Below are 25598 nucleotides of genomic sequence, written 5' to 3' on the forward strand. Positions count from 1 at the left end.
GGTAATCTTAAATCCGATTTTCAAAAGATTAAAGCTTTAACAGAATTTACGTAACACAAAATTGTTATTTAAATCTTAAATTTATTGAAAATTGGGTCCTTACTTCGCAATGAATGACCCATCGATGTTTCTTAAAATTAATATTTTAAAAATCGTTTGTCATCGATTGTTTTCCCATCTCTAATTCGAACGTTGCCCAGCACTGCAGGGAAAATAACAATAAAACAGTAAAAAAATTGCAAATTAAAATGCGTTAAGTAGATCAGACAACGACGCCAGAACAAAGAGAGAGTGAGAGAGCGAGCAATAGCAAAAACAACAACAATACAACACTCACAATGCTGCGGGTAAATGAACTATATAATATTTTACAAATTTAACCAGAAGGCTCTAACTATTTTCGCATTCCCACAATCATTGTTTTATTCGCAGGCCATCAAACGCGACAAAGAGATTTTCGATGAGGTTTGGCCGGATAAAAGGAAAATTGTCCTGAAATTGCTGCGACAGGACACAGTTTCGCAGCGTGAGTGGCAAGATCTGTTCTTTGGCGTACATTTCGTTTGCCTCTGGGACGAAAAGGGGGCGGCAAAAATCTATGATTGCCTGCAACAGGATATTGTAGAATTCATTGTCCAGGCCCAGAGCCAGGTGCAGGCGCAAAGAGGAGAGCAGGCACTTCTGGCCACCTATATAGTGGAATGGCGAAAGTTTTTTACACAGTCAAATTATCTGCCGCTACCTTTCCGCCAATTGGAGCAATCGCCACAGGTTAAACCCTCATCTTCCTCATCCACATCTTCGTCGAACAACAATAGTTCATCCACCTCCGCTGCAGCTGCAGCCGCTGCCTCCTCCTCTTCATCTGTGAATAATCAGCAAGCGGCAGCCTCTTCAAGTAGTTCCTCGGCCAAAGCCTCGACATCGGCAGCTGCCGCTGCGGCTGCCGCAAGTAGCAATACCGCTTCAGCTTCAGCTTCTGGGTCAAAAAAGAGCCCCACCGAGGATAGTCCGGTGCGAAAACTCATGCTCGACTCATGGAACAAGCATATTTTCCACGACATCAAGGATCGGCTACAGGAATCGGCCATGAAGATTGTTCATGCTGAGAGGAACGGTGACGCCTATGATGCCCAACTAGTTGTAGGGGTTCGTGAAAGCTATGTGAATCTCTCATCGAATGCGGAGGACAAACTAGAGATTTACCGTGAGCACTTCGAGATGGCTTACCTAAAGGCTACCGCCGATTTTTATCGTCTCAAGTCCACGGAGCAACAGCAGGAGAATGGAGTTCTCGCTTACATGAAGTATGCCGATGCCAAGCTTCGCGAAGAGGAGGTCCGAGCCAAACGCTACCTAGAACCGAGTAGTTTCAGCATACTTACCTATACACTGGTTAAGGTACTAATTGTGGATCATCTTAACTCCATCATTGCCGAGTGTCCGGCTCTAATACGGGATTATGAGACAGAGCGGCTGAATCTAATGTTTCGGCTAATGGATCGTGTTTTACATGGTGTCGGTGTGGAGGCGATGATGGGTGATCTACAGCGTCACATTATGTCGGCGGGTCTGGCCGACATGCTTTCCGCCTCAGAAATTATTACCCAGGACTCTGAAAAGTATGTGGAGCGTCTGCTAGAACTGTTTAACAAGTTCAGCGATCTGGTGCGCAATGCCTTCAATGATGATCCGCGCTTCCTTACCGCCCGGGATATTGCCTTCAAGACGGTGGTCAACGATACCAGTGTGTTCAAAATGGAGCTGCCCACAAGCATGGCCAATCGCGGGGTCAAATACACGGCTCCGGAAAGCAAATGCCCCGAACTTCTGGCCAACTATTGTGACATGTTACTGCGTCGAACGCCGTTGAGCAAACGTCTAACCAGCGAGCAGATCGATGCCCGTCTCAGGGATGTTCTGCTCGTGCTCAAGTACGTCAACAACAAGGATGTGTTCATGCGCTATCACAAAGTGCACTTAACGCGGCGGTGAGTACTTAAACAAAATTGGGGTGAAAGTCATCGAATCAATAACCGTTTTTTTCTTCGCCTTACAGACTGATCTTGGGAACCAGTGCCGACAGCGAAAAAGAGGAAGATATTGTGGAATGGCTACGCGAAGTGGGAATGCCGGCAGACTATGTCAATCGTTTGGCACGCATGTTCCAGGACATTAAAGTAAAGCATTAATTGATAAGAGTTACAAAGTCGTCTCAATTATAATGCACTTTCGTTCTTTTTAGGTAAGCGAGGATCTGAATACTCAATTCCGCAATTCGATCAGTCGACATGATGCCATTAATATCAAAATACTCAATGCTGGGGCATGGGCCCGCTGCTCAGAGCGTGTCTCAGTTTCGCTTCCGATCGAACTGGAGGATTATATACCAGATGTTGAGGATTTCTATAAAAAGAAGCATTCCGGTAGAAAATTGCAATGGTATCACCATATGAGTAATGGCACCATTACATTTGTCAATAACTTTGGTCGCTACGATCTCGATGTGACCACCTTTCAAATGGCCGTCCTTTTTGCCTGGAATCAGCGGCAAGACGATAAGATTTCCTATGAAAACTTACGCTTGGCCACCGAACTGCCGGGTGAGTATTGATATAAATTCACGAATCGCATTCTTTTTTTCTTATTCATGCCTCGCACTCTTTAGATCCCGAACTGAGACGTACTTTGTGGTCATTGGTGGCCTTTCCGAAAATTAAAAAGCAAATTTTGCTCATGGAGCCAACGGCCATAAATTCGCCAAAAGATTTTGCCGAAAACACAATGTTTTATATCAACCAGGAGTTTGCCATTGTCAAAAATGGCAAATCACAGCGCCGCGGCAAGGTAACTAGGTCAAACTTCCGAATTAAATAAACACCACTTAATGCAAGCGTATCTCTATCAACAGCTCAATCTGATAGGTCGTCTTCAGCTAAGCACCGAGCGCTCGCAACAGGAAGATAATCAGTCAATAGTGCAGCTACGCATTTTACGCACGCAGGAAGCCATCATCAAGATAATGAAAGTGCGCAAACGAATGAATAATGCAGCCTTACAGGTAAGATGAAGCAGATTTACTCATATCCGCATAGTGTTTTATTTTATTTCCTATTTTGTTTTGTTTTTATTCTAGGGTGAATTAATTGATATACTAAAGAACATGTTCCTGCCGTCCAAAAAGATGATCAAGGAACAATTGGAATGGCTCATCGAGCACAAGTATATGAGGCGAGATGACGATGATATTAATATGTTTATCTATGTGGCCTAATTGTCATTAGGCACGAAAGCTAGTCGTATGGCATTCCTTTTTTTACCCGGCCCATCCCTTCTCACAGCAAATTCTCTCTATGTTCCCTCTCGCGTGCATTCCCCTACAACCACATGGCCACAAGCAATTTATAAATCTCACTATTGACGAATTGCTCTAAGCAATCTCGTCAAAATATCTCACTGGATTTTGGATCTATCGAAAAATTTCTTATTGCGTCCTTAACAGCATTCGAAATACACAAAAAAAAAAAAAAGAAAGAAAAGGCAAACACACACATTTTGAACAAAAAGAAACAACAAAAAATAATTCGCTTTGCTTACATTATGTGTGAAGAAAGGAAAACTTTGTATTTTTATATTTATTGCCTATTGGCTAATCGGCATAGTTTTAGGTATTATGTTATTTATTATTTTGTAATATGTGGTGCCGCCCTTCACCTATAATTCCCAAAATATATTTTCAACCTCCTCTAATAGTAACCAATAGATCTAGTGTACAATTTTTGCTGTTTTCCCCATATATAGTTTCCGTTGTATGTTTTCTTTATGTTAACAAAAAAAAAAAAAAAAAAAGAAAAAAATATTTTGTAAAGTTTCATGTGAGATAACTACTCAGATAGTGCTACAAATCTGGGCACACAGGGATTGTAAAACCTCGTGGATGTTGAACTAACTTAAACACATACACACACACACACACATACAAAATGATGGCAAAACTAAAACTAGATTAGCAATACTTTATTATGTTTAAGTTAATAAATAAACTTGGTTCTACAAAAGACAAAAGAAGTCGTTTAATTTTAAACTGATGAATCAGCTGACTACCTATAGCTATGGATATACCCTTATATGTACATGATATCTGTTCAAAATACATATGGACTGACATTCAAAAAATATAACCCACAAAACTGTTAAGTTGAAAATGGAGCTACACCGTTGTTTATATTACCTTATAAAATTTTGTGTGAAACAATTCCAATTTTCAGTTGAAAACAAAATACATAAAGCTGTGATTTTTGTTTTATTTTTTTAACTTATCTTGACTTATATTGAACTTATTTAACGTTTGGGGAGCGAATATAAGCACAAATAGATCTGGAATTTGGACAAAAACAGTCTCTAAGTCCCAATTAAAAAGAACAAAATGACTTTTAATTCAATTTAAAAATTAAATGAAACACATAATTACATATATCTATAAAAGGTAAACACAAAGTATGAATAATTTAAAATGTGGACAAAAACAATAGTGACAGACAGAAAAATAGATAATTTAAATGCAAATACTAATCTAGCTTTAGAAACTATAATCTAATTAGGTTTTCGTGTTTTATCCTAGAAGTAAAAATACTATTGAAGTGACAAATCTTTTCGGTTAGTTCTTGTTTGTGATTCTTCTATCGGCGTTTACGACCCTTCTTGTAGCCCTTGCCATACCAACCAGCTTGGGTGCGGGCCAGTTTACGTGGAAAACTAGTGGTCAGCTGTTGACGCCGCTTGGCCGTTTCCGCTGCAGCAATGTGGGCCAATGACACATTCTCATCATAATCATCGTCATCGTCGTCAGTAGTGGGACAACATTCGCAGACAACAAAACGTCCACTGCGCGCCCTTTTCTTATGCTTGCGCTGATTAAGGTTCCATTGCCGATAAAATTGGCATTCGAGTTCTGCATAGCGATCGAAACAGAACTCACAGCTAGCGGCTGAACGATTCATAGCAAAATTGGGCACCACCAGAGAGTTCCATATGTTGAGATCAGCCGGCGGAGGTATAAGGATGCTGTGCAGTCCAGAATACGCATATTTGGCATCGTACCAGCTAGGCAACTGGCGAAGCAACTCACGGTCGTTGTGTAGACGCAATAAATCCATTTGGGCCAACTCCTGGTCGTCATTGGAGTCATCGTCATCGTTTTCTGTGGTTGAATCCGCAGACAAGGTATTGACGCCATTCTTGCACTTGCTTATACTTAAGGAACGAACTTCCTGAGGCTCGATGAAAGGTGTAGAAAGTGGCGCCCCAATTGGCACTAGAGGCGGCAGTTGGACCGGTTCTAATCTTAGCTCAATAGGTAAAGGGCAGGACAGGTTAGTGTAACTGCAAGCCGTGAGCGATTTTTGTATGGCCACCAATTTGGGTAGCCCATTGGTTGGCGGCGGCGGTGTAGTTGTTTTCTCCGTTTCCTCTTTGATTGTCAAAGGCTCTAGCTTTGGTAGCAAGTGAAGTAATTGCATTTCCTGCTTCATAATGGTAAGCAATTTTTCGTCTTGCTCCTTCTGTTCTTCCTCCGGATTGTCTTCCGCTTTAATAATAACCTCTTCGTCTTTTATCTTCTCCTCCTCTTCCTTGATTTCCTCTTGCTTGACGGGAGACCCTTCTTCGGACTGTTCCATTTTGCTTCTCACATATTTCTGTCTAAGTTCTAGATTTGTTTTAATTCGTCTGCCATTTTTAATGGGCGTTCGAATTCTCGGCCCCTTGCCAATGGGTAAATCACTTAACGTATAGCTTTCCGTAGATATGGTGGAATCCTGCGTTTCTTCTGTGGTGGTAGTGAATGCTTCGTCTTCATCGGCATTCTTGAGCAATGGTTGGGTAAGTGTGTGAAGCTCCTCGGGCATTAAAAGCGTAGCATGGGCAAATATGGGATCCTTCTCCTTTGTATAGACGGGCACAGGAATATTGAGCAATTGCATCAGTTGGGCCATCACCCGATCACACTTGCCATTGATCTTAATGCTGGCCATGCCATCTTTGGGTGTCCATTGCAGATTGACCACACAGATTTTAGCACGCTGCCTAGCCGGCTTATCCATCTGCCAGAGCCAGGTATATTTCTTCAATACCTTTAGACTAGAGCCCAGACAGAGTATGACATCAGCGCGTTCTGCATGGTGGGTGGCCCCCGACCAGTTAAGAGGCCACTTAAGATTACCCCGCTCACCAAAATGTACGATGGTATCGTACAGGGGCTCAGAGCAACGATGGCATAGCCGATGAGTCTTGTGGCAATATCGCGCAGTCATCTCTGTGGTATCAAATTGACGCCAGTAGACTCCATTGCAGTGCTTGCACACCTCGATGTACATGTTGCCATGGATTTCGGACAGCGAATGACGCGGCAGCCCCGATCTTAGATGTAGGCCATCACAGTTCTGGGAGACAACATGACGCAGTAGCCGGCGTCGATGCAGCTCATAAAGAGCCATATGAGTATAGGTGGGATTGGCGCTGGACAGATCATGTTCCCCGATGTCCTCTCCCTTTTGCAGCAAAGTCCAGATGCCTTTGCTACCGCGATAGTCGGGTATCAAAGCTGCCGTGCTAATGCCGGCGCCTGTGTAGCAGATCAAATGTTTCGCTTGTGAAATGATATTGGCCAATTGTTCCACCTTGGCCTCGATCACATGTGTTGCGTCCTCCTTTTCGGCAACTCGATCCTTGTATATCTCAACACGTTCGCGACGCTTTTTTGTGGCCTTTACTAAATCCGGATGCTTATCCAAAAACTGCCGATCATCGGCTGTTCGCAGTGAATCGCACTTTCTTAGGATCAGAGAGACCTAGAATTAAAGACAAAGCATTAACCCTTCATGTGCATATGCATATGTGTGTGTGTCAGTGTGTGTATGTGATAATTACCCTTCGCGTTGCATCCTTGCGCCGTCGCTTCTCATTGTCCTTTTTAGCCGGATTTTTTTGCAGTTTCGCTCGTGTTATATAAGATTGCACATCCTGTTGCTGCAGCTGCTGTTCTTCTTGCTCTGGCGAAGGCGACTGCACATCATCCTGTTCCATCATTAAAGCCTTGTCCTCGTCTTCGATTTTTGTGGCCGCCAATTTAATAAATATGCATCGACGCTGCAAACTGCAGCGAACGCTTTGATGGCGGTAATTACTCTGCTCAGCTCATCGATTCCAAATTATCTTCAAATATGGATATACGGCCTTTTCTATATAAATATATAAATTAAACAATTAAAACACTAAAAGTTTTGCACAAAAAATGTAAACAACAGTATGACCAAATTTACAGCTGGCGTTGCCACAAGCGTCCGCGCTGCCAGACTGTTAAATAAATCGAAAAAATAATCGTTTTTGCCGCCAGACTATATTCAAAATTCAATTTATTGGAAATTTAATTAATACGATTGATAATGCCTTCTCTTCAGGACACTAGTTCATAATCCTTTTTGCTCCTTACGAATGCCCATTACTAGTTGTGGCTATTCAGGGATATATTATAGTTGGATTCGCTTTAAGCTGTGGTCGAAAGGACTTTCTTTGAACTCATGACTTACGCTAAGCTTACTCCTATCTGATAAGCGGTCCATAAATCCGGCATCACCATGGACATGGACATGGACATCCAGCGGCTTAAATTTACTTAATTCTTTGTTATGATTTTCTCAATCCAATCCAGATAGTAATGAACCCGCGTATAAATGCTTGGTATCTTGGGAGCGCCGCAGGATATGCCAGACGATGTTATACCCATCACATGATACATGCAGGGATAATCTTTATGGTAAACCAAAATTGGCCCACCTGAGTCCCCATTACAGGTATCCATGGGCTTATCCGAACCAACACACATTTGACTTATTGACTCATAGCCACGGGGGTAATCATCTCTTATGCCCACAACCTGATTGCAAATCTGGAAAAGACAAACCGAAGTCTAAAGCTCTAATATGGGATTAAGAATGTTTTTAATTTTACTAACCCTATCTGCATAGCGATCGAGCTGGACTGGATAACGAAACGAATAATATAAGTTTCTTTCTACAATCATCGGTGTGGATATGAAATCAACTAACTGCTCCGCTTCTAGGCAATGTGCAGCTGTTAGCACGAAACGTTCATGAATCAACGTTCCGCCACAGAACCAATTGATGTGATTACGAGATGTGGTTGCTCGAACTCCCAAACGGGCCGCATGAGGAAATTCCTTGGGTTCCGCAGGAGTGCCGCCTACGATAAGCGGCGTATAACTGTGGCAATTGTCAAGTGTCTTGTATTCAATTGGAGCACCCGGAAATAGAAAACTGTAAGCCACTTGCTGCTCAAATATGTCCTTTTTGTATTTTGTACAAGCTGTGTAATTTATAGAAAATTTAAATAATTCTTTATTGCAAAATTAACGTACTCACATTTAACAATATCTGCAAAATTAGCCGCTCCCAGGGCAAGAAGCAGGGCTAGAAAAAACACTGGCATCAATGACATCTTCACTGCTTATGAATAATAATGATTTCGTTTTGAAGAGAAATTTGACACAACTAGGAACGAGTTTTCATCCAAGACTGAACTCCAATAGAAAAGAAGTTTGACTTACTAGTTAAGCTATGGAAGAGAGATAGAGACAGAATAACTCTAATTGAGTCTGTGTTCGTTTGTGTACACACTACACTCACTTCACTCAGGTTTAAAGCCTTTATTTAAATAAACAAACACCACTTCAATAAATATTTGTTCACAAAAACGTAAACCGAATCTTGTTAATTAAATATGGGACACAGTAACCAATCAATCAGTAAAACAAAAAACTAATCCCTTGCCTCTCGCCTTGCCTTGGCTAGAAAAGTTTATCATTCGAATATTTCTTTCGAGAATTGCTCATTTCCTGTTTTATCCCTTGCCTCTCGAAACAGAATGGCTAGAAAAGTTTATAATTCGAATATTTCTTTCGAGAATTGCTCATTTCCTGTTTTATCCAGTTCAGATAATAATGAACTCGTGTGTATATGGACGGAACATCTGGTGTATCGCAGCTAATGCCTGTGGAAGTAACTCCCATTACATGATACATGCAGGGATAATCCTTGTGATAGCTTAATACAGGACCACCGGAATCACCGTTACAGGTATCCTTGTGTCCGCTGGATCCAATGCAGAGTTGTGTAGTCGCATTATACCCAGTGGGCAGCTCATCTGTAATCTCAGCTGTCTCTGCACATTTCTGTCCAAAATTATGCAATTTGACTTTCAGCAATTTATTTGAATTTTTGCCAACAAGTTTTATTTGTCCCCAGCCAATGGCAATGAATGTTGAATGACTCTCGCCATCGTCAAAGGGCAAGCAGGCGGGATGTTTATATGTATCGAAATGAACCGATCGATTCAGTTCAACTATGGCAATATCGTTATATAGAAATTTATGGTTGTAATCAGGATGTTCTCGACTAAAAGTAACATTAAAATCTTCAGGATCGGCATTATCACTCTCGCTGTCAAAGTCCAATTCGCCTAAACGTACCACATTCACATCGCCGCTAAAAAGATACAAATCTAAATAGTTTTTTAAAGGAAAAGACATATACGATTCCGAACTAACTTAGTTGTGAAGAGACAGTGGGCCGCTGTCAAGATCAAGCGAGCGCTTATCAACGTGCCACCGCAAAACCAGTTGATATTATTATTATCAGTCTCACTCCGATGACCTAAGCGAGCAGCATGTGGAAATTCCTTGGGATCGGCTGGAGCACCGCCAATGATAAGTGGTGTATAACTGCGACAATTGTCCTGAGATTTATAAGTGATCGGTGCACCAGGTAGCAAAAAACTGTAGCCATCTTTTTTTTCAAAGACATCCTTTTTGTAGGTGGTGCAATCTGTTGAAACATTAAGCATCGAAATTATTTCGTGTTCTCTGCCCAATTTATTGTACCGACTTACCACTTACCAATTCGGAATCTTGAGCTAATATCGTTTGCAGTCTCAATATAGTAAATAATACAAAAATTGTTGTATATATAGATGGCATATTTGTTAATTTGTTACACACAATGCGATGTTTATTGAGCAACTGAAACACAACGCAATGCAAATACGAGTTTTTGTTGCCATCTCCACAGATTATTATTGAACACTGAGATTGAGAAAATGAGATAACCAACGTACACAGTAGTACATCGATTTGTGTGACAGCTTTACTTTATAACTGACTAGCTAACTGACTCTTGTAATACTAAAACATAGACTAGCCAATCCGCTCTCCATCTATCTATCTATCTCTTTATCTATAATAGAAATCTCATAGCGAACTTAATTAACATAAGCACTGAGAGAAATTTCTATATAATTTTACATTATCGAATTGAATTAGCAAGATGCAGTGCATGGAGGCAACACAAATGATAAGAAGAATTTGAGCGAGAGATTAAATAATATTCTGGAAAAGCCCAATAGCAGTTGGTTTCCCTTCCTTTGACTGATGATTCTTTACTTCGTGTGTGATCATTGCCCAATGTATTTGGCATAAAAATAGCTATTGATGGTTTTGAATAAACTTTCTGATTTATATGCAAATAGAAATAATATTCTTGTTAATTATTATACAATAATTATATGCAATGCAATTCCTCGAATTTTCACTTGGCCTTAGCAATTTCCTGTTTAAGCCAGTCCATATAGTAATGGACTCGCGTGTAAATAGATGGTATATTCGGTGTATCGCAACTGATGCCAGATGAAGTAACTCCCATCACATTATACATGCACGGATGTTTATTGTGATAGCTCAGCACTGGGCCGCCCGAATCACCGTTACAGGTATCCTTAGAGTCAGGTGAACCAATGCACAGTTGTCTACTGGGATCATAGCCATTAGGTAAATCTGGATTTGGCTCGAGATCTGTAAGACATTTTCTGCCATATCCTTTAAGCGTGACTTTAAGTAATTTATTTGAAGGCCTTCCGGCTAATTTCTGCTGCCCCCAACCAATGGCGATAAATGATTCGTGGCTTTCACCATCATCGTAAGGCAAACAGGCGGGATGCTTATACACATTGAAGATTACTGCACGATCTAGGCGAATTAAGGCAATATCATTGTACAGAAGCGGATATTTATAGTCAGGATGTTGGATGGTGGTAAGAACACCAAAGTCTTCAGGATCGGCATCATCTTTTTCGTTTTCAAATTCCAGGTCGCCCAATCGCACAATATTCACAGGTCCACTATAAGAAAAAGATAATAACATAAGGATGCCTTTTTGATGATTAAGTTACTTACATATCAGTGTACAAACAATGGCCGGCAGTGAGAACCAATCGATTGGTGATCAATGTTCCACCACAAAACCACTTTGTAATATTATCAGCCATATTGCGGTAGCCCAAACGAGCGGCATTTGGAAATTCCTTTGGATCGGCCGGCGTTCCGTCCACAATCAGTGGACGGGAACCAACACAAGAGTCAACAATATCATATTCAATAGGAGCATTGGAGAAAAAAAAGCTGGTGGCCACACGTTTCTCAAAGACTGTGCGCTTGAAAAGATTACACGATTCAACGGCTGCTGGATCTGGTTGTTGTTGTTGTCGTTGTCGCTGCTGCTGTTGGCCATGCACCGCTGACGCGCTGATTAATGTAATCAATAATTTTGTCCACATCTTCTCAGCCTTAATTCAAGTTCTACCCTAGAGTTCAATCGGATTGCAACTGATTGCTGCTGCTTAAATAACTTGTTTCAGATCTACGCAGTTCGGCACTTGGAAACCCTATTATTCTATGTCACTGAGATTATATTTAAAACGAAAACAGCTGATCTGAGTTGGATCAGCTCAGTTAATAAAGCCTGAATACCGGTTTAACTCCAATCCGAAAATGATCTGTTCAACCGGGAAATGATTGTATCTACGTTATAATGTACTTTTATTTACATTTTATTGCTAACTCTGACGCTGAACTTTAAAATATTTGACGAGCTTCATATTCTATGAGCTGGTTAAAATTGGTAAGCATTTCTTGGTCAGATATCGGCACTTTCACTTAATTTGTTTTAATCAAGTGCAATAACATTTTATGTATACTCTGAACTGCATACACAAATATACTAAGCTGTTAATAAGAAAACAAACTAACTAATACAATTATGTTAAATTAAACAAAAATGATCTCTGTAATTAGTTAAAATGTATACCCGCCGAATTAAAGGCCAGCAGCAGGCGCATAAAATCATCAATGTCCATTGATCTGGCACGTTGCGTGGCCATGTCTAGTACCTCTAAAATACGAAATATTTTCGCTTGCATATTAAAGTTTTCCTCAAGGTCCTGAAATTTGTTAATAATTGGCAAATTAAGAAGCAAGGCATTGCATTTATAAGCTAATTTCCTCACCTCATTCCTCAGTGATCGATACAATTTGTAATTCTTCTCGAGCATCTCTATCACAGAGTTCACTTTAAAGGTAGCCGCTAAGGTTTTATTCTTTCGCAGAAAGGCAATGCGCGTGAGTCCATCCCATTCGGTGAAATTAACAGGTGGCGGGGGGATTTTTCGGCTCCAGGCGTACTACACTTGACTCCACCTTGGGTGGTGGTCGAAAGTTATTCTTGCCCACCTTCATTAACATATCGACGCGCGCTAGCAGTTGGGTATTAATGCTCAAGCGGCAATACAGCTTATCACCCGGCTTGGCCACCAGACGTTGTGCGAATTCCTGTTGGAACATCAGCACAGCACAGCGGAAGAGGGGACGATGTAGCAATAGCTTAAATATCAGTGGCGAACTTATCTGATATGGCACATTGGCAATGCATAGATCAAAGAATGGCAGTTCGGCCTTAAGGAAGTCACCAATTAGGACCTGCAACTTGGGTTGTAATGGGGTGGCCTGGACACGCTTTTGCAGCTCAGCAGCGAGACGTGTATCTATTTCACAGGCGATCACCTTTTTAGACTTCTCCAGGATGCGGACTGTCATGTTTCCTGTACCAGGACCGATTTCCAATACCACATCAGTGGGTCGCAGTGCCGCTTTTTCCAGCATAGCGGTAATGATTAAGGGATTCTTAAGTATATGTTGACCAAAATCTTTGTTGAAAACAATACCTGAAAATAAATTCGAAGTTGTAAGTCTCAAATACTACACTAATCATTGCTATTGCTGCCCTTACCCTGTTTTTGTACCTCATTGTGTACTCTTGATGTTTTCTCTGTTTTCACCTTCGGCATGCTTAAGTTACAATAAATAAACGCTTAATGAGAAATTATTGTTTTCAACTTCTTAAAAAAAACCACGTGAAAAACAAAAACATTGACTCGATAAATTTATCGATAGAATTTTAGGGTTGCATCAAAAGTTATACTGCAAGAGCGCGCCGATTATTTGAGGATTTGAAATTCTCTTAGTCAGCTCTTATTTTCATAGAAATAAATACGAAAATTTGACAGCTTTATATTTTAAATAGGTTTTGCGTCACCTCTCTTTATTTATTAATTAGTTTTTCACTTAATTTTATGAATCAATTTACTCTTTTTTTTTTCTTCATCTTTGTTTTTGTAATTTTTGGTTTCTTTGGTTATCTTTCCACACTTTCAACTCTCGTACATGTTTGTTACCATTTATATATTTAGTTTTTTCAAATAACATTCACTTTTCCTTTCTATAGTTTTTTTTTTTTTGCTTTGTTTGTTTCTTTGTTCTTTTCTCTGTATTTTACAACATATCAACTGTTGACTTTTGACTTTACTTGTTTGTTTTTTTTTTTTGTTTTGTTTAAATTTATTATTTTGTTTAAACATATCTTAAATATTATTTATGCTTTTCTTATTACCAATTTGAATTGGCTTGTTGTGTGTGTATGTGTGTGTTCTTATTTTTTTTTTTTTTTTGAATACTTTCTTCTTTTGCTGTTTGCTGCTTATAACATTTTCAAATATTCTGATTCAGATATACATATATATTCTCTTAGTAGTTTTACTTAAGATCAGGTTAACAATTACTTTGGCTAACCATTTTTTGTTTGTTACTTTATGTATTTCCTCTTAAGTATCTAACATGAAAAAGGTACATGAAAAAGTTGCACAGGTGTGTTTTTATGTGAATTTTGGTTGTATGTGAGTGTAACTATGTGGTGGTATATGTACTTATATATGTACATATACCTATATATATGCATGTATTTAGTTTAGGCGTATGTCTTGTACAATATAGATTTGTTGATCACTTTAAAAAATGTTGCTGCTGTTGTTGTTGTTGATATTGGCGAATGGTAAGCGAATTTTTCTTTTGTTTTTGCTTAAATCTCAAAATCTTCAGTGGAGATTGGGGTATAGGAGATACGGAGGATGAATATATATGTATATAATTATCCTCTTACTGATAGTTAGGTTACATTAACGGCGAGTCTGTAGTTTTGGGCCAGGCAAAAGATTGAGATACATTAAGCTTTTAGATTATAGCTAGCATTTTGGTTTACGTTATTCATTTTCATTCAGGTTCCGGTTATAATATATTTCCAGTATTCCAATTCAATTTTTTTCCGAATTTTAATTATTTTTTTGCTTGTTTCTTTTGTTTTTTAGAACAACCAACAAATTGTGTGTTTGTATGTATGTATGTGTGTTCATTTAAATTTCTATTTAGTTTGTGTCATTTTTCCCTGATTTAAAGGATATTAATTAATATAATTGTTAAATGTTACACATATGATGGCTGGATGCTTTTTAGTATGTACACTCAATATACTGCTATTTAAAAAAAACACGATCGCCCCTTAATGAATGATTCAAAAAAGAATAATCTTGAAATAAAATGCAAGTAACTCTATTTAAAATCCTAGCTGGTGGGAAAATTCTTTTAGTTCAGCTAAAATATTACAATTTATTGTTGAATTTTACTGAAAATGGATTCAAAAAAGAATTCTTATTAGATGAAAAAGTTTGAAATGTCACCAATTTAATAAAACGAAATGTTTAAAACAAATTCCGATCGTATTTGAAAGACATTCAAGAAAGAAAAATTAAAAAAATAATAATTTAGCTTTGAGTGTTTTTATGTGAGTTTGTTAAAATTGTTTAATATTTTGCGTTTTTCTTTTTGGTAAAATGCTTTTTTGAGAATACTTTAGGTTAACATTTAATTTGTTTGTTCATTTTTTTCCGGCGTTTTCAATTTGGGGAGATTTTAGCTGTCCCCTTGGGGTTTTTACTATTTTCTTTCACATACATACAATAAGTATATATATAAATATATGTAGACAATGGGCATTTTTGTGACTTCTTTACTATTACATAAATAGAAAGTTTTAGTTTTGTGGTTGTTGCTGTTGTGGTTCTTATTAAGTTGTTTTTCTTTGTTGTTCTTTATCTTTTTATCTTTTTTTAAACTTTTACTTAGTTAACAATGCTGCTTATAGTTAATATATTCTTCTATGTTTTGCTTTTAAATTTGTGTGTGTATTTGTTTCTGTGTGTAGTGTATTTTTGTTTTCTTTTTTGTTATAGTATTTTAAATTTTTTATAACCCATAATGCAGCGCAAAATTGTTTAAATCAATAACAACAACAAAACGAATTCTCATTTCAAAGTTAAGCATAGATGAAGAACTAATAAGAAATTTCGATGCTTTTTAATTTGGTATTTAACTTTCTTTGCTTGCGCTGCATTTATCGAATTAATTGTTCTTGTTGGTTTTTGAGTCTTTGGTTTTAAAATCAACACATAATTAGTTAATATATAGTTAAATGAATATGTATATGTATATATACATAAGCATATTATATTTTTCGGTTGTTGTTTATATGCTATTTATTATGCATATATATATATACATATATATATATATGGCATCTCTATAAATGTGAATGTATGTATATCAGAGTAGAAATCTGTGAAAGGTTTTTTTACTCCACAAACCTCAACTCGTAGTTATTTTCACAATTTTTAATATAAGTTTATTTTATATTATTAATTATTATGTATATTATTTGTTGGGGGTTTTCTTTTCTTTTCATTCACTTACAGGCTAAACACATGTTTTGTATTTGTTGTGTATAACATAAAATAATATGATTTAGACAGTTTTTTTCTTTTTGTTGTTTTGTGTTACTGTTCATTATTACTATGATTAGTTTTTATGTTTAATGCTTCTTTTTTTTTGTTGTATTTTTTAGCTGTGATTTAATTAGTTTTTTGGCTTCATCTTATGTGTGTTTTCTTTGTTTTATATAAATATGATTTATAACAATATATAATATATATATATATATATTTTAAACAAAATAATATCGCTTTAATACTTGAGAAGGAAGTTGTGCAAGTTTAAATCATGTAACTAAATCATAATTTGTGCGTGTTGTGTGTCTGTGTTATTTGGGTGGGTGTTTGCTATTATTGTGTTAGATATTCCCTTGAGATTCGCTTGGAGCAAGTGCCTAGCTGTGCGAAACTTGAGATTCGACGGCACAACATCATCATCATCTTCATTAAAAATCAATAAAAAACTAATAACAAAATGCATTGTGCACTCCAATTGCAGCTAACATTTGACATTTTGACTAGAATGGGGGGGAGAGGAGGAGATTGGGAGAAAATGTTGATGTATATATGGCAATTGCATTTAGAATGCTATTGTTCCTAGAATGGGTTACACTTGGGATTGTTGATCTATACATATGTATATCGTTTTGTAATCAATTCGGCAATTTATTTGTACATTATTCAGAGTTTAATATTCCTCATATGGTTATTATTATTTCGATAATATTTTATCGGATACAACAAAAACGTTTCAACAACCCCAGTCATTATGTCTTTAGCATAGTAATGCGAATGTTAAAGACATTCCCCATTAAACGCATTCAAGCCAAACAAAAATTGAAATTAAAATTTTGGCTGCCTTCGCTTGGACATTGGGGAAAGCAGTTTGTATGTATGAATCATGTGCATTATTCACATATTGGCACTATATATATATGTAGAACGAACTTCCAACTGGACATTCTCATTGATAAATGGTTTAACAAACAAAACTTACAAATGAAATAAAGACACAACTGGAAACAGACAACAATAAAGCGTTTCATAGATTTGTTCAACGAAAAACAAAAGTATGGGTAGTATTAGTGCTAAGGGAGACGCGGGACCGCGATAGGGAAGGAGGTAGGGAGAATAGGAATATAAATAGGCTAACAGATAATTAGGATAGGTCATCATCATATACATATATAGGTCTGTGTGTGAGTGTGTGTGTTTGTGTATATATGTGTTTGTGAATCATCATCGTCATTCTTTACCTAACTTCAAAACTGACGGCATCAAATTTGCCGCGATACGGCATCAATTGCACGTACCGCCTAAAGTGAAAATTTTCTCCACAAACTGTTCTTTAATCCACAATGTGATTTAGTAGACTTTACGTTCTGGTCCAAATTTAGGATTAACAAACGAGAAGCCAGCAAATTCATCTTGATTAATGCATCTTATGACTTCGTTACCAATCGGTGTAAGTATCGGATCCTCTTTGGTAAATTCGGCATCGAAATTGTTGGCATCGCGCGGATTTTTCTACGAGGGAAAGGAAAAAAAAAAAACAATTAGTCAAACAATCTAAAATAAATGCTGTACTAGTTACTCACCATTTTCGGCCGGAACGGTGGCTTGATGTTGCGCTTCTCTAGCTCTTTCCAATCTAGTTTATTGAAAAATGGATGCTTGCGTATTTCATTCTCATCACCAGTGCATCCCAAACGCTGCTCCGGATTCTTGGTTAGAAAGCCTAAAGAACATTATACAATAATTAGATATCAAACTTTTGGATTATATTCTCAGTTTTCCTTTACCTTTCAAAATGGACACGGCTTCACGAGATAGCCAAACCGGATACAGGACATCATCGTGCATAATCGAATCGAAAAGCTCATCCTCATTGTCAGCCTCAAATGGCGGTTGTCCAGCCATCATCTCATACATAAGAACGCCCAATGCCCACCAATCAACCGAGGCACCATACTCCTGCTCCTTGAGGATTTCGGGGGCTATGTAGTCTGGTGTTCCACAGAATGTTGTGGTCAATACGCCATTCATGATGCCCTCTTTGCACATGCCAAAATCGGCCAATTTGCAATGGCCCTCCTGATCCAATAATATATTATCCAGCTTCAGATCGCGATAGATTACACCATGGGTGTGAAGGAACTGCAGCGCCAACGTTACCTCAGCTGCATAGAAGGCGGCACGGGCCGCCTCAAAACGACGGGCCTTCTGAATTTGGAACATCAAATCGCCACCGTTAACGTACTCCATGACAAAGAAGAGGCGATCCGGTGTCTGAAAACAGGAATGTAACGCAGTGAGGAAGGGATGATTGGCAGCTAAGGCCAGGATACGCTTCTCGGTCATAGTACAATCGACATCATCGTCCTGTATAATGGCATCTTTCTTGAGCACCTTGATGGCATAAATCTCATCAGTGCCCTTCTTCTCCGCCAGCATCACTTTGCCAAAGGAGCCCTTTCCAAGCACTTTAATGAAATTGAAGTCCAGAAGCGAGCATTTCCCCGGACGTGAATCGCCAGCACCGCCAGCGCCGACGGCCAAACTCATGCAGCTGCTGCTATTATAGCCGCTGGTTAGCGTGGTAGTTGATGTGGCCAGGCTATCGCCCGAGAGATTACTACTACGAAACGAAGCACCTGGCACATTATCGCCATCGGGGCCCAATGATGCTCCATAGTTATCCTCGCCGCCTTGCTGATTTAAATACTTGGAACGACGCGGCTGCTGGCCCTGCTTGTCCGGCGAGATGCCCAGCGAGCTGAGTATTTCGGCCATTTGCTTGGTATTAATGCCGCATGTATTGGCCACATTCTTCTGGCATCGCTTATGGACGTTCATGTAACAGGTCTCGCATTGCAGTCCCTGCTTGATCAGACCATAAAGCAGTGAGCCGCAATGGTCGCAGAAGGTGAATCGCTTATAGCTGTGAACCACAAAACGATGCGGCACATTCACATTAAACCGCTGTCCGGCCGGCACTTCCTCCACTTTGGGTTGCTTCTACATTGGTTAGATTGGGTTAAGCAAGCAAATTAATACAGGATGCAGGTAAATTGATTCAACAACTTACCTCATCTCGCATCCCTGGACATTTGGACACCACAGACAGATGACATTTCTTATGTACAACTAAGGTGCAGACTAGAAATGATCAACAACAAATTGAAAAATGGAGTTATCAAGACTGTTAAGACTTATCAACGAATCGAAGTACATATCGCATTTAATTGATTTGTATTGATCGAAGACAAACTACATAAATATGTATTTATGTACATTGTGGGTGCTCTTTCTCAGTAATAATAAAAAAATATAGTATGTGTTTTTAATATTCAATTATTTGTGCGTTTTTTTTTTTTTCGTTTAACATTCAGTGTTACACTCATATTTAATAATTTATACATAAACTCTGTTCTTCTGGGTTTAATACAATGCTGCCATCTTTCGGATTCGTTCTGCCTTGTAACAGAGAGAACAGAAGCCAACTAAAGTCAGCAACAAACATTGTATTCTTCCCTTAGTTCAATAAAGTTTAAAAATAATTAGTATAATCATTTAAGGAACACACAAACATACATATTTAGATTTTCATTTTTAGTGCACAAATAAATATACACAGTGAAGTTTAGTAAAATAGAAAAATGTGTCTTTTTTGTTGTAGTTTTTAATCATATAACACATGTAACGTGCAAGTTTTCTGTATGTGTGCCTGTGTATGTACGTGTGTAGTTGTTGTTTTCAATGTACGAATATTATATTCAAATTGTCTAGTACACAGCATACATACATATATAAATATATATTCAGACTAACTAGAAGATTTGTTTAGACAATAATTTTAAATGATTTGAATGTATGTGGTCGAAAAACTAATTAATGAGATGCAGAAATTAGTATTAGAGTTCAACGATTCGATTAACTACAAATTAGGAATTTTCTACACAATTTTTTCACTTGTTCAGGTAACGTCTCCTGAGCTTTGGTGAGATTTGCCTGGACCTTTCTGTAATTGGTTGATGTTTTTCAAGCTTGCTTTCCCTCTAATGTGTTTGGCTCCAATGTCTTGAACCCCTTATCATTGCCATCCTGGACAATACAGATATTACTGTTAACCGAGATAAAGGAACAAACTAAACTTTATCCTGGATATTAGGGGTGTCTGTTTATTAGAAGCACAGATAACTAGGGGCCAACAAACGTTGATATTCATTTTAAAAGTTTTTAATTTAGCTTTGAAGCTTTTTATAAATCTTATCTAATTTAAATGTAAAACTATTTGACACAACTAAAAAACTAAACAAAACCTTTTGCCAGATTGAGGTGCCACAATATTGAATATTTCCTATTTTAGCTCTATAATTGACCCTAAAACTTAGCCACCAAAATTTTAAACTAAAATTCACATGACTTATACAATATTTAATGATCTGATAAAACTCGAAAACATCGATTGCAACATAAAATCGATTCAGTTGTGTTTAATTTTTATAAGAGAGGAGAAATAACAATAACTAAAATCAATCGATTTTGGTATTGCCCTTGTACCTCAAACTTTCATTCGATTGGGATAACTCTCCTAAAGAGATTAGTACGTGGTCAACATTGATTAGTGATGATTTAGAGTGCAGGGACAACATAAAGAGATGAATTGATGAATTTAAAGAAAGAATGAGCATTGCGATGCGATTATAATTGGCGTTGACGACAAGAAGCACGCTAATTGAATAATGAAAAGGAAAATCATATATGTATGTATATATAATTTTATTCGGTATAGAATGCAAATGCAGCTAAACAAAAACAAAACAAACAAATGGCAGAGATGTAGTTCCTATTTAGTTTATCTCCCAGAAACCGAGAGAGAGAGAACCAAACAGCAAATGGCAAACAGCAAACAAACGAACGTACAAACAACAAACCAAACGAGCAAAGTTTCATGTTTTCTTTTGGTTTAACAAAATGATGCTTTTGTTGGGGGGATTTATGGTCCATCCTTTATTGTTTTTTTTTTTTTTATTCTTTTTGGTAAATTTGTAAGCAAAACACATACCTTGACATTGATAGCCTTGTTTACCAATTCCCCTGCAAAAAGGCAAGAAATTCCATGGCTATTTGTATGTATACATTGATATAATTTATCTTTTTGGTAATGAATATGTGTGCATTTGTATGTGCGTGTACGTGTGTGAATTAAATATGAGTCAATGCATGATGAACCCGCAGCTCGATACCCAAAAAAAAAAGTATAGTTGATGAATGTTACAAAAAAAATGAAATAAATACACAAGCAATACCCAAAAAATCAATCATGATATCCCAACGATAGATGTATGATAGGAGATCCAAAAAAAATGAATATATATCGATAGAGAATCGTATGAATGATCAATCGCTAGCTCACTTTGGCTAGGCCAAAGAATAAAATTCCTTACAAATGGGCGTTTTGTTTTTATAGAAGCTTGGTTTTACCATTAAGATCTTTAATGTTTTTTTTTTTTTTCGTTAAACTACAAAAATGAGCATAAAACTACGCCTTTGCAAGGATTTCAATAAACAAAAACCAGAAAGTATATAAAGATAATAAGAGCCCATTGCTAATAGATGGTTTGAGTAGTGGATGGATGATACAATTATGAGGTTACATAAAACATAAAAAGTTATGCAAAATAAATAGATTGTTCAAACTAAAGAGATAGTACTTAAAATCGAATTCGATGTGTGAGAGAAGAAGACAATTCCCCGAAATAAATGAATAAAGTAAAGTAAAATAAAGTATTAATCACTGCATAAAAAATACAACTTAATCAAAATAATAATGTAATTTGGTAGGTATAATTTTGAGTAGATACTGTAGATGTTCCAGAATAATAATGTGTGCGCTCTCAATATATATACAAATATTGTATATATATATATATGATTCCTTATTTCACTTACCAAATAAATTCACGGCAATGCGAACAAAAGGTGGGCTGACGTAAAAATGTTGCCATAAACTTGTGTCCATTGACCTTCGAAGAGAAAAGAAATGATTAGAAGTCAAGATTTAAAACTATTTATGTGCAATTTATATGATATATCACCTGATGAACACGTCGACGCATGGCGCCGCGACGTCGATTGAATCCAGCACGTTCTTTGAACTCCTTATTGACGGCCACAGTGTGTTCCACTTCTGCTTCGGCTTTGGCTTGATCTATTAAACAAAGGTAGAAGAATGATAATGCATAGTCTAGAACTTAAGTTTAACAACTTTTGCTTACCATTGCGGTTCTTTAGCTCGATAATCACATGAATTTGGCCCTGCGGCTCCAAATTGACCCAAAGATCCAGTACGCTTGCCTCATTCTGCATTAGATCCTCGAAGGGAATCACACAATTGGATACAAAATCATCCGGCGGCAGGGCCGCATCGTGAAACACAGTCAAATTGATATTATGTGCATTGGTCACATCGTGGACAAACTGCTCATTCCATACCGGATCGAATGTCTTTGCACGTGTAGTGGAGCGATCTAATTGCCAAATATAAGTAAATATAGTTACTGATTCTATTTGTGACAATATAAGAAAACAACTTACCAAAATGACTTTCATCAACATCTATGGACACGTATGGATCGATCAATTGCTCATCGGCCAATTTCCCAAATGTTAAGTTGTGACGCTTCTGAAAATCTGTGGGACGCAGGCCAGTTGCCTCGCATACCTTAATTTGCAGTTTGCCCGTAAACATGTTGCCGTATTCCCCCCCCCAGAAGCACAAGAATTTCGCTTGCTCCGGCTGTATGTGTGTATCTGGATGTATTTCGGTGTGTTCAAGTGTAAGTGTTCTTGTGTGTGAATGTGTTATGTGTGTGTATGTGTGTGTGTGTGGGTGTAGGTAAGATCGAAAGTGAAAGCAGCGGGCTGCACCGTGCGAGTCAGCAGCTGCGGTGATTATTAAATATTCACCACTCCGTGGCCGGGCCTGTTGCAGCTGTTCTGAAAATGCAAAGTGCAAAAAGAAAAAAAGGAACTATTATTTTTAGTGCCGAATTTTAAAACCCATAAATGAGTTTTAAGACCAAAAATAGTTAAAGAATAGGTTGCGGGAAAGATTCAATTGTAAAAATGTCATACAAAATTAGCGTGAATGATTTTTCTATAAATTGTTTATGAATAATCATTAAAAATGTATTTACATATGTATGTTCATATGTGTTACTTAGTGTGATAAAAATATGTAATTTATGATTCAGTGAGTATTTTCGTTTAAGTTTAATAATTACTATACGATCCTCTTCGTAAGACAGGCCTCAAGTCGGTTGATTTCAGCATTTAAACCTTGCATTTGCATACTTTTTAAGCAAACTAAATATTCAGCTGTATTTAGGTTCCCTAAAATTCATGGTATTTAGGCAGTGCCTAAATATGAGTTTTTAAGGTCATAAAGTACATTTGAAGATTATTTTCCAATGGAAAATATCGATCTGTCTTTTTTTAAAGCCTATAATTTGTTCGGTTTCTGATTGACAAAAAATTCAGTTCTTGACATTTTAATGCAGATTGATTGAGACATGAACTTTTTAAATACTCTCGAACATCGGTTAAAATTAACTAAATTTTAAAACTTTTTAGCTATCAAAAATCACTTAACAGCGCTCTAATAAGTAGTAAGGGCCCCGTTTGGTAATCCTGCTATATGGATAATACGCCACTGGAAACTAGGTGGTCGATCCACACAACAACAAAAAAACAGGTGATGTAGGTACCAATAACATTATGGGAAATATAATATTCAAAGGCCACCTCAAATACCTCTACCGCCTTTATTATTGTAATACACTACAATAAATTATGATTTCGTTTTGATGACTAAACTTTCGAAAACTTATTATTATATGTAAACTATGTTCAGTAACACATAATAATTCACTGAAACCTCAGAAACATTCTCAATTGAGCCTACTTGACGTATGAGTAATTTATTGTTTGAATCCAATTGTCAAATCACCTATGTGGAAGACGACATGGAAAATTTAAAAATTGTCAATGAGTTAGACTTTGAAAAGATTATAAATCCAATTATATAATACCTTGGAGTTACGGACAAATTTAAAACAAAATCCATAATTTCCTGGATTTTTTGATTGGTTGCCAGGTAATTTAAATAAAGATTTTTTAAGTTGTGAGAAAATATTTCTACGAATGTTTTAGAAAAGAGTTTTGTTTGCTAAATAATAATAGTCCGGGCTCTTATCGCCTTTTAAAAATAAATTGCTTTTAATATAAAACTTAAAAAAACACTAAGATCGTCCTATATTCTTGATATGGACATAGCCCCACAGTTATGTATTTTTCAAGTTAAAAATATTAAAAAACCTTTAGCTAAATGTAGATAACACGGCGTATGTGCAATCCTTGAAGAGAACATTTAAAATTTTATTTATTAATTCTGATTGTCATTGAAAAACAGTCCACTCTAATTTACATAAATTTTCGTACATATGTATGTATACACATACTTACATACATATATGTATGGTATACATATATTGAAGGTAAAAAGTTTGTTGCACATGGGGGAATGCAGGGATTATCCATTCAATTGGAATTTATCAGTAAAAAACACACACTTGTATGTACACACAAACACACATGCATACATACATATGTACATTGGCAATTTCTTCTTCTAAATGTTTGCCCTAGAAAAAGTTACCTTGTTTCAATTATGAGGCTATTGTATTAGAGTATGTAAGTTGTCGTTTAGCTTTGATTAGCTGTAAGTTATTATGTCGAGAGCGAACGAGAGGAGATGATTTGAATTCTTCTTCATCACATACACAGTGCAATATTTATACATTTTTACATACATACACACACAAACACACGTTTACAATTCACATATATACACATACTATATAGATGGAAGGCTATTTTGTTCAGAAATGAAACAACAAAGAATAAGCGAATAAGAATTATACAGCCCACATTCCAGCACAGAGAGACATACACACACTCACACACACATACATATATACAATTTTGTAGGGCAAATATATATTTATTGGGCGCACTTGTATCAATAAATTGTCAACATTTTCACAAAAATTTGTTTCGGTTCAAAAATTGGCAAAAGAGTCCAACATGCAACAAAGGAGTCCAACTCGAGCAAAGGAGTCCAACTCGGTCGAACTCGAGCAATGAGGTAGACACACATATGGAGAACAACTGGAACTGGAACTTGCTATCATTTCGTCATCGAGGAAAACAATTTTTCACACAGTTTGTACACTCATACGGACACACAAACATTTGGCCAAATATGTTACCTTCAATTATCTTGGCATTAATTACCTTTTTTGCAAATGATTTTATTCTTATTCTTTTTTTTTTTAGATTTTTTTAAACCAACACATACGAACGGAACACGAAAAGGGAACACTGACAGCAAGTCTGGTGCTGGTAAACGACATTTCACAGCAGTGTTGAAAAACGAGTTACTCATTTTAAGCGCCAATTACTCATTTTGAGTGAGC

At 37.2% G+C, this 25598-nt stretch overlaps 7 protein-coding genes across 9 annotated transcripts; 1 reads left to right on the plus strand and 6 right to left on the minus strand.

The window, feature by feature from the left end:
• The first annotated feature begins 194 nt into the window (after positions 1-194).
• Cul5 (cullin 5) lies at positions 195-3760 on the plus strand. The gene is made up of 7 exons (XM_068300731.1): positions 195-347; positions 433-1991; positions 2060-2180; positions 2246-2603; positions 2669-2847; positions 2912-3061; positions 3137-3760. Exons 1-7 carry the CDS (start codon positions 339-341, stop codon positions 3272-3274), a joined length of 2514 nt encoding a protein of 837 aa, XP_068156832.1. The 5' UTR covers positions 195-338; the 3' UTR covers positions 3275-3760.
• A 524-nt stretch (positions 3761-4284) lies between these two features.
• Positions 4285-7298, minus strand: Sirt7 (sirtuin 7). The gene is made up of 2 exons (XM_068299570.1): positions 6928-7298; positions 4285-6848 (listed from the first exon to the last, which is right to left on the minus strand). The coding sequence occupies exons 1-2, from the start codon at positions 7084-7086 to the stop codon at positions 4680-4682; spliced, it is 2328 nt and encodes a 775-aa protein (XP_068155671.1). The 5' UTR covers positions 7087-7298; the 3' UTR covers positions 4285-4679.
• Positions 7299-7407: 109 nt separating this feature from the next.
• Positions 7408-8562, minus strand: LOC137584485 (serine protease snake-like). Its single transcript, XM_068299899.1, has 3 exons — positions 8439-8562; positions 8012-8382; positions 7408-7945 (listed from the first exon to the last, which is right to left on the minus strand). Exons 1-3 carry the CDS (start codon positions 8512-8514, stop codon positions 7673-7675), a joined length of 720 nt encoding a protein of 239 aa, XP_068156000.1. The 5' UTR covers positions 8515-8562; the 3' UTR covers positions 7408-7672.
• Positions 8563-8665: 103 nt separating this feature from the next.
• LOC137584484 (venom protease-like) lies at positions 8666-10170 on the minus strand. The gene is made up of 3 exons (XM_068299898.1): positions 9964-10170; positions 9623-9899; positions 8666-9560 (listed from the first exon to the last, which is right to left on the minus strand). Exons 1-3 carry the CDS (start codon positions 10049-10051, stop codon positions 8945-8947), a joined length of 981 nt encoding a protein of 326 aa, XP_068155999.1. The 5' UTR covers positions 10052-10170; the 3' UTR covers positions 8666-8944.
• A 392-nt stretch (positions 10171-10562) lies between these two features.
• LOC137585377 (venom protease-like) lies at positions 10563-11801 on the minus strand. The gene is made up of 2 exons (XM_068301134.1): positions 11303-11801; positions 10563-11247 (listed from the first exon to the last, which is right to left on the minus strand). The coding sequence occupies exons 1-2, from the start codon at positions 11680-11682 to the stop codon at positions 10659-10661; spliced, it is 969 nt and encodes a 322-aa protein (XP_068157235.1). The 5' UTR covers positions 11683-11801; the 3' UTR covers positions 10563-10658.
• Positions 11802-11939: 138 nt separating this feature from the next.
• Positions 11940-13346, minus strand: LOC137585378 (probable dimethyladenosine transferase). The gene is given in 4 exon segments (XM_068301135.1): positions 11940-12345; positions 12412-12564; positions 12566-13125; positions 13191-13346. Coding segments are annotated over 4 exon segments (921 nt in total). The 5' UTR covers positions 13249-13346; the 3' UTR covers positions 11940-12195.
• A 122-nt stretch (positions 13347-13468) lies between these two features.
• On the minus strand, positions 13469-25551 carry Pkc98E (Protein kinase C). 3 transcript variants are annotated; one of them, XM_068301130.1, is made up of 10 exons: positions 25417-25551; positions 22657-23058; positions 22338-22589; positions 22158-22270; positions 22012-22085; positions 21125-21156; positions 19145-19215; positions 17859-19074; positions 17655-17794; positions 13469-17583 (listed from the first exon to the last, which is right to left on the minus strand). In XM_068301130.1, the coding sequence occupies exons 2-10, from the start codon at positions 22808-22810 to the stop codon at positions 17422-17424; spliced, it is 2214 nt and encodes a 737-aa protein (XP_068157231.1). In that variant the 5' UTR covers positions 22811-23058; positions 25417-25551; the 3' UTR covers positions 13469-17421. The 3 variants fall into 3 exon arrangements, with proteins under 3 accessions (XP_068157231.1, XP_068157232.1, XP_068157233.1); XM_068301131.1 differs by lacking the exon at positions 25417-25551 and adding an exon at positions 25137-25226; XM_068301132.1 differs by lacking the exons at positions 21125-21156; positions 22657-23058; positions 25417-25551 and having other exon boundaries at positions 22338-22480.
• Between the last annotated feature and the right edge of the window lie 47 nt (positions 25552-25598).

This window comes from Drosophila tropicalis, unplaced genomic scaffold (genome assembly GCF_018151085.1).
Source record: "Drosophila tropicalis isolate 14030-0801.00 unplaced genomic scaffold, ASM1815108v1 contig_878, whole genome shotgun sequence".
Taxonomy (NCBI): domain Eukaryota; kingdom Metazoa; phylum Arthropoda; class Insecta; order Diptera; family Drosophilidae; genus Drosophila; species Drosophila tropicalis.

Excerpts from the sequence above, each read along its gene's own strand:
- Sirt7 (XM_068299570.1), bottom strand. The coding sequence starts at position 7,086 with ATGATGGAACAGGATGATGTGCAGTCGCCTTCGCCAGAGCAAGAAGAA. Across the intron at positions 6,849-6,927 it reads GCAAGGATGCAACGCGAAGG|GTCTCTCTGATCCTAAGAAA; the intron begins GTAATTATCACA and ends CTTTAATTCTAG.
- LOC137585377 (XM_068301134.1), bottom strand. The coding sequence starts at position 11,682 with ATGTGGACAAAATTATTGATTACATTAATCAGCGCGTCAGCGGTGCAT. Across the intron at positions 11,248-11,302 it reads CATTGTTTGTACACTGATAT|TGGACCTGTGAATATTGTGC; the intron begins GTAAGTAACTTA and ends TTTTTCTTATAG.
- LOC137584485 (XM_068299899.1), bottom strand. The coding sequence starts at position 8,514 with ATGTCATTGATGCCAGTGTTTTTTCTAGCCCTGCTTCTTGCCCTGGGA. Across the intron at positions 8,383-8,438 it reads TTTTGCAGATATTGTTAAAT|CTTGTACAAAATACAAAAAG; the intron begins GTGAGTACGTTA and ends TAAATTACACAG. Across the intron at positions 7,946-8,011 it reads TCGATCGCTATGCAGATAGG|ATTTGCAATCAGGTTGTGGG; the intron begins GTTAGTAAAATT and ends TGTCTTTTCCAG.
- LOC137584484 (XM_068299898.1), bottom strand. The coding sequence starts at position 10,051 with ATGCCATCTATATATACAACAATTTTTGTATTATTTACTATATTGAGA. Across the intron at positions 9,900-9,963 it reads AGATTCCGAATTGGTAAGTG|ATTGCACCACCTACAAAAAG; the intron begins GTAAGTCGGTAC and ends ATGTTTCAACAG. Across the intron at positions 9,561-9,622 it reads CACTGTCTCTTCACAACTAA|CGGCGATGTGAATGTGGTAC; the intron begins GTTAGTTCGGAA and ends GTATCTTTTTAG.
- Cul5 (XM_068300731.1), top strand. Across the intron at positions 2,181-2,245 it reads GCATGTTCCAGGACATTAAA|GTAAGCGAGGATCTGAATAC; the intron begins GTAAAGCATTAA and ends CGTTCTTTTTAG. Across the intron at positions 2,848-2,911 it reads AATCACAGCGCCGCGGCAAG|CTCAATCTGATAGGTCGTCT; the intron begins GTAACTAGGTCA and ends CTCTATCAACAG.
- Pkc98E (XM_068301130.1), bottom strand. The coding sequence starts at position 22,810 with ATGTTTACGGGCAAACTGCAAATTAAGGTATGCGAGGCAACTGGCCTG. Across the intron at positions 22,086-22,157 it reads TGCGTCGACGTGTTCATCAG|GTCAATGGACACAAGTTTAT; the intron begins GTGATATATCAT and ends TTCTCTTCGAAG. Across the intron at positions 17,795-17,858 it reads AGCCGTGTCCATTTTGAAAG|GCTTTCTAACCAAGAATCCG; the intron begins GTAAAGGAAAAC and ends AATGTTCTTTAG.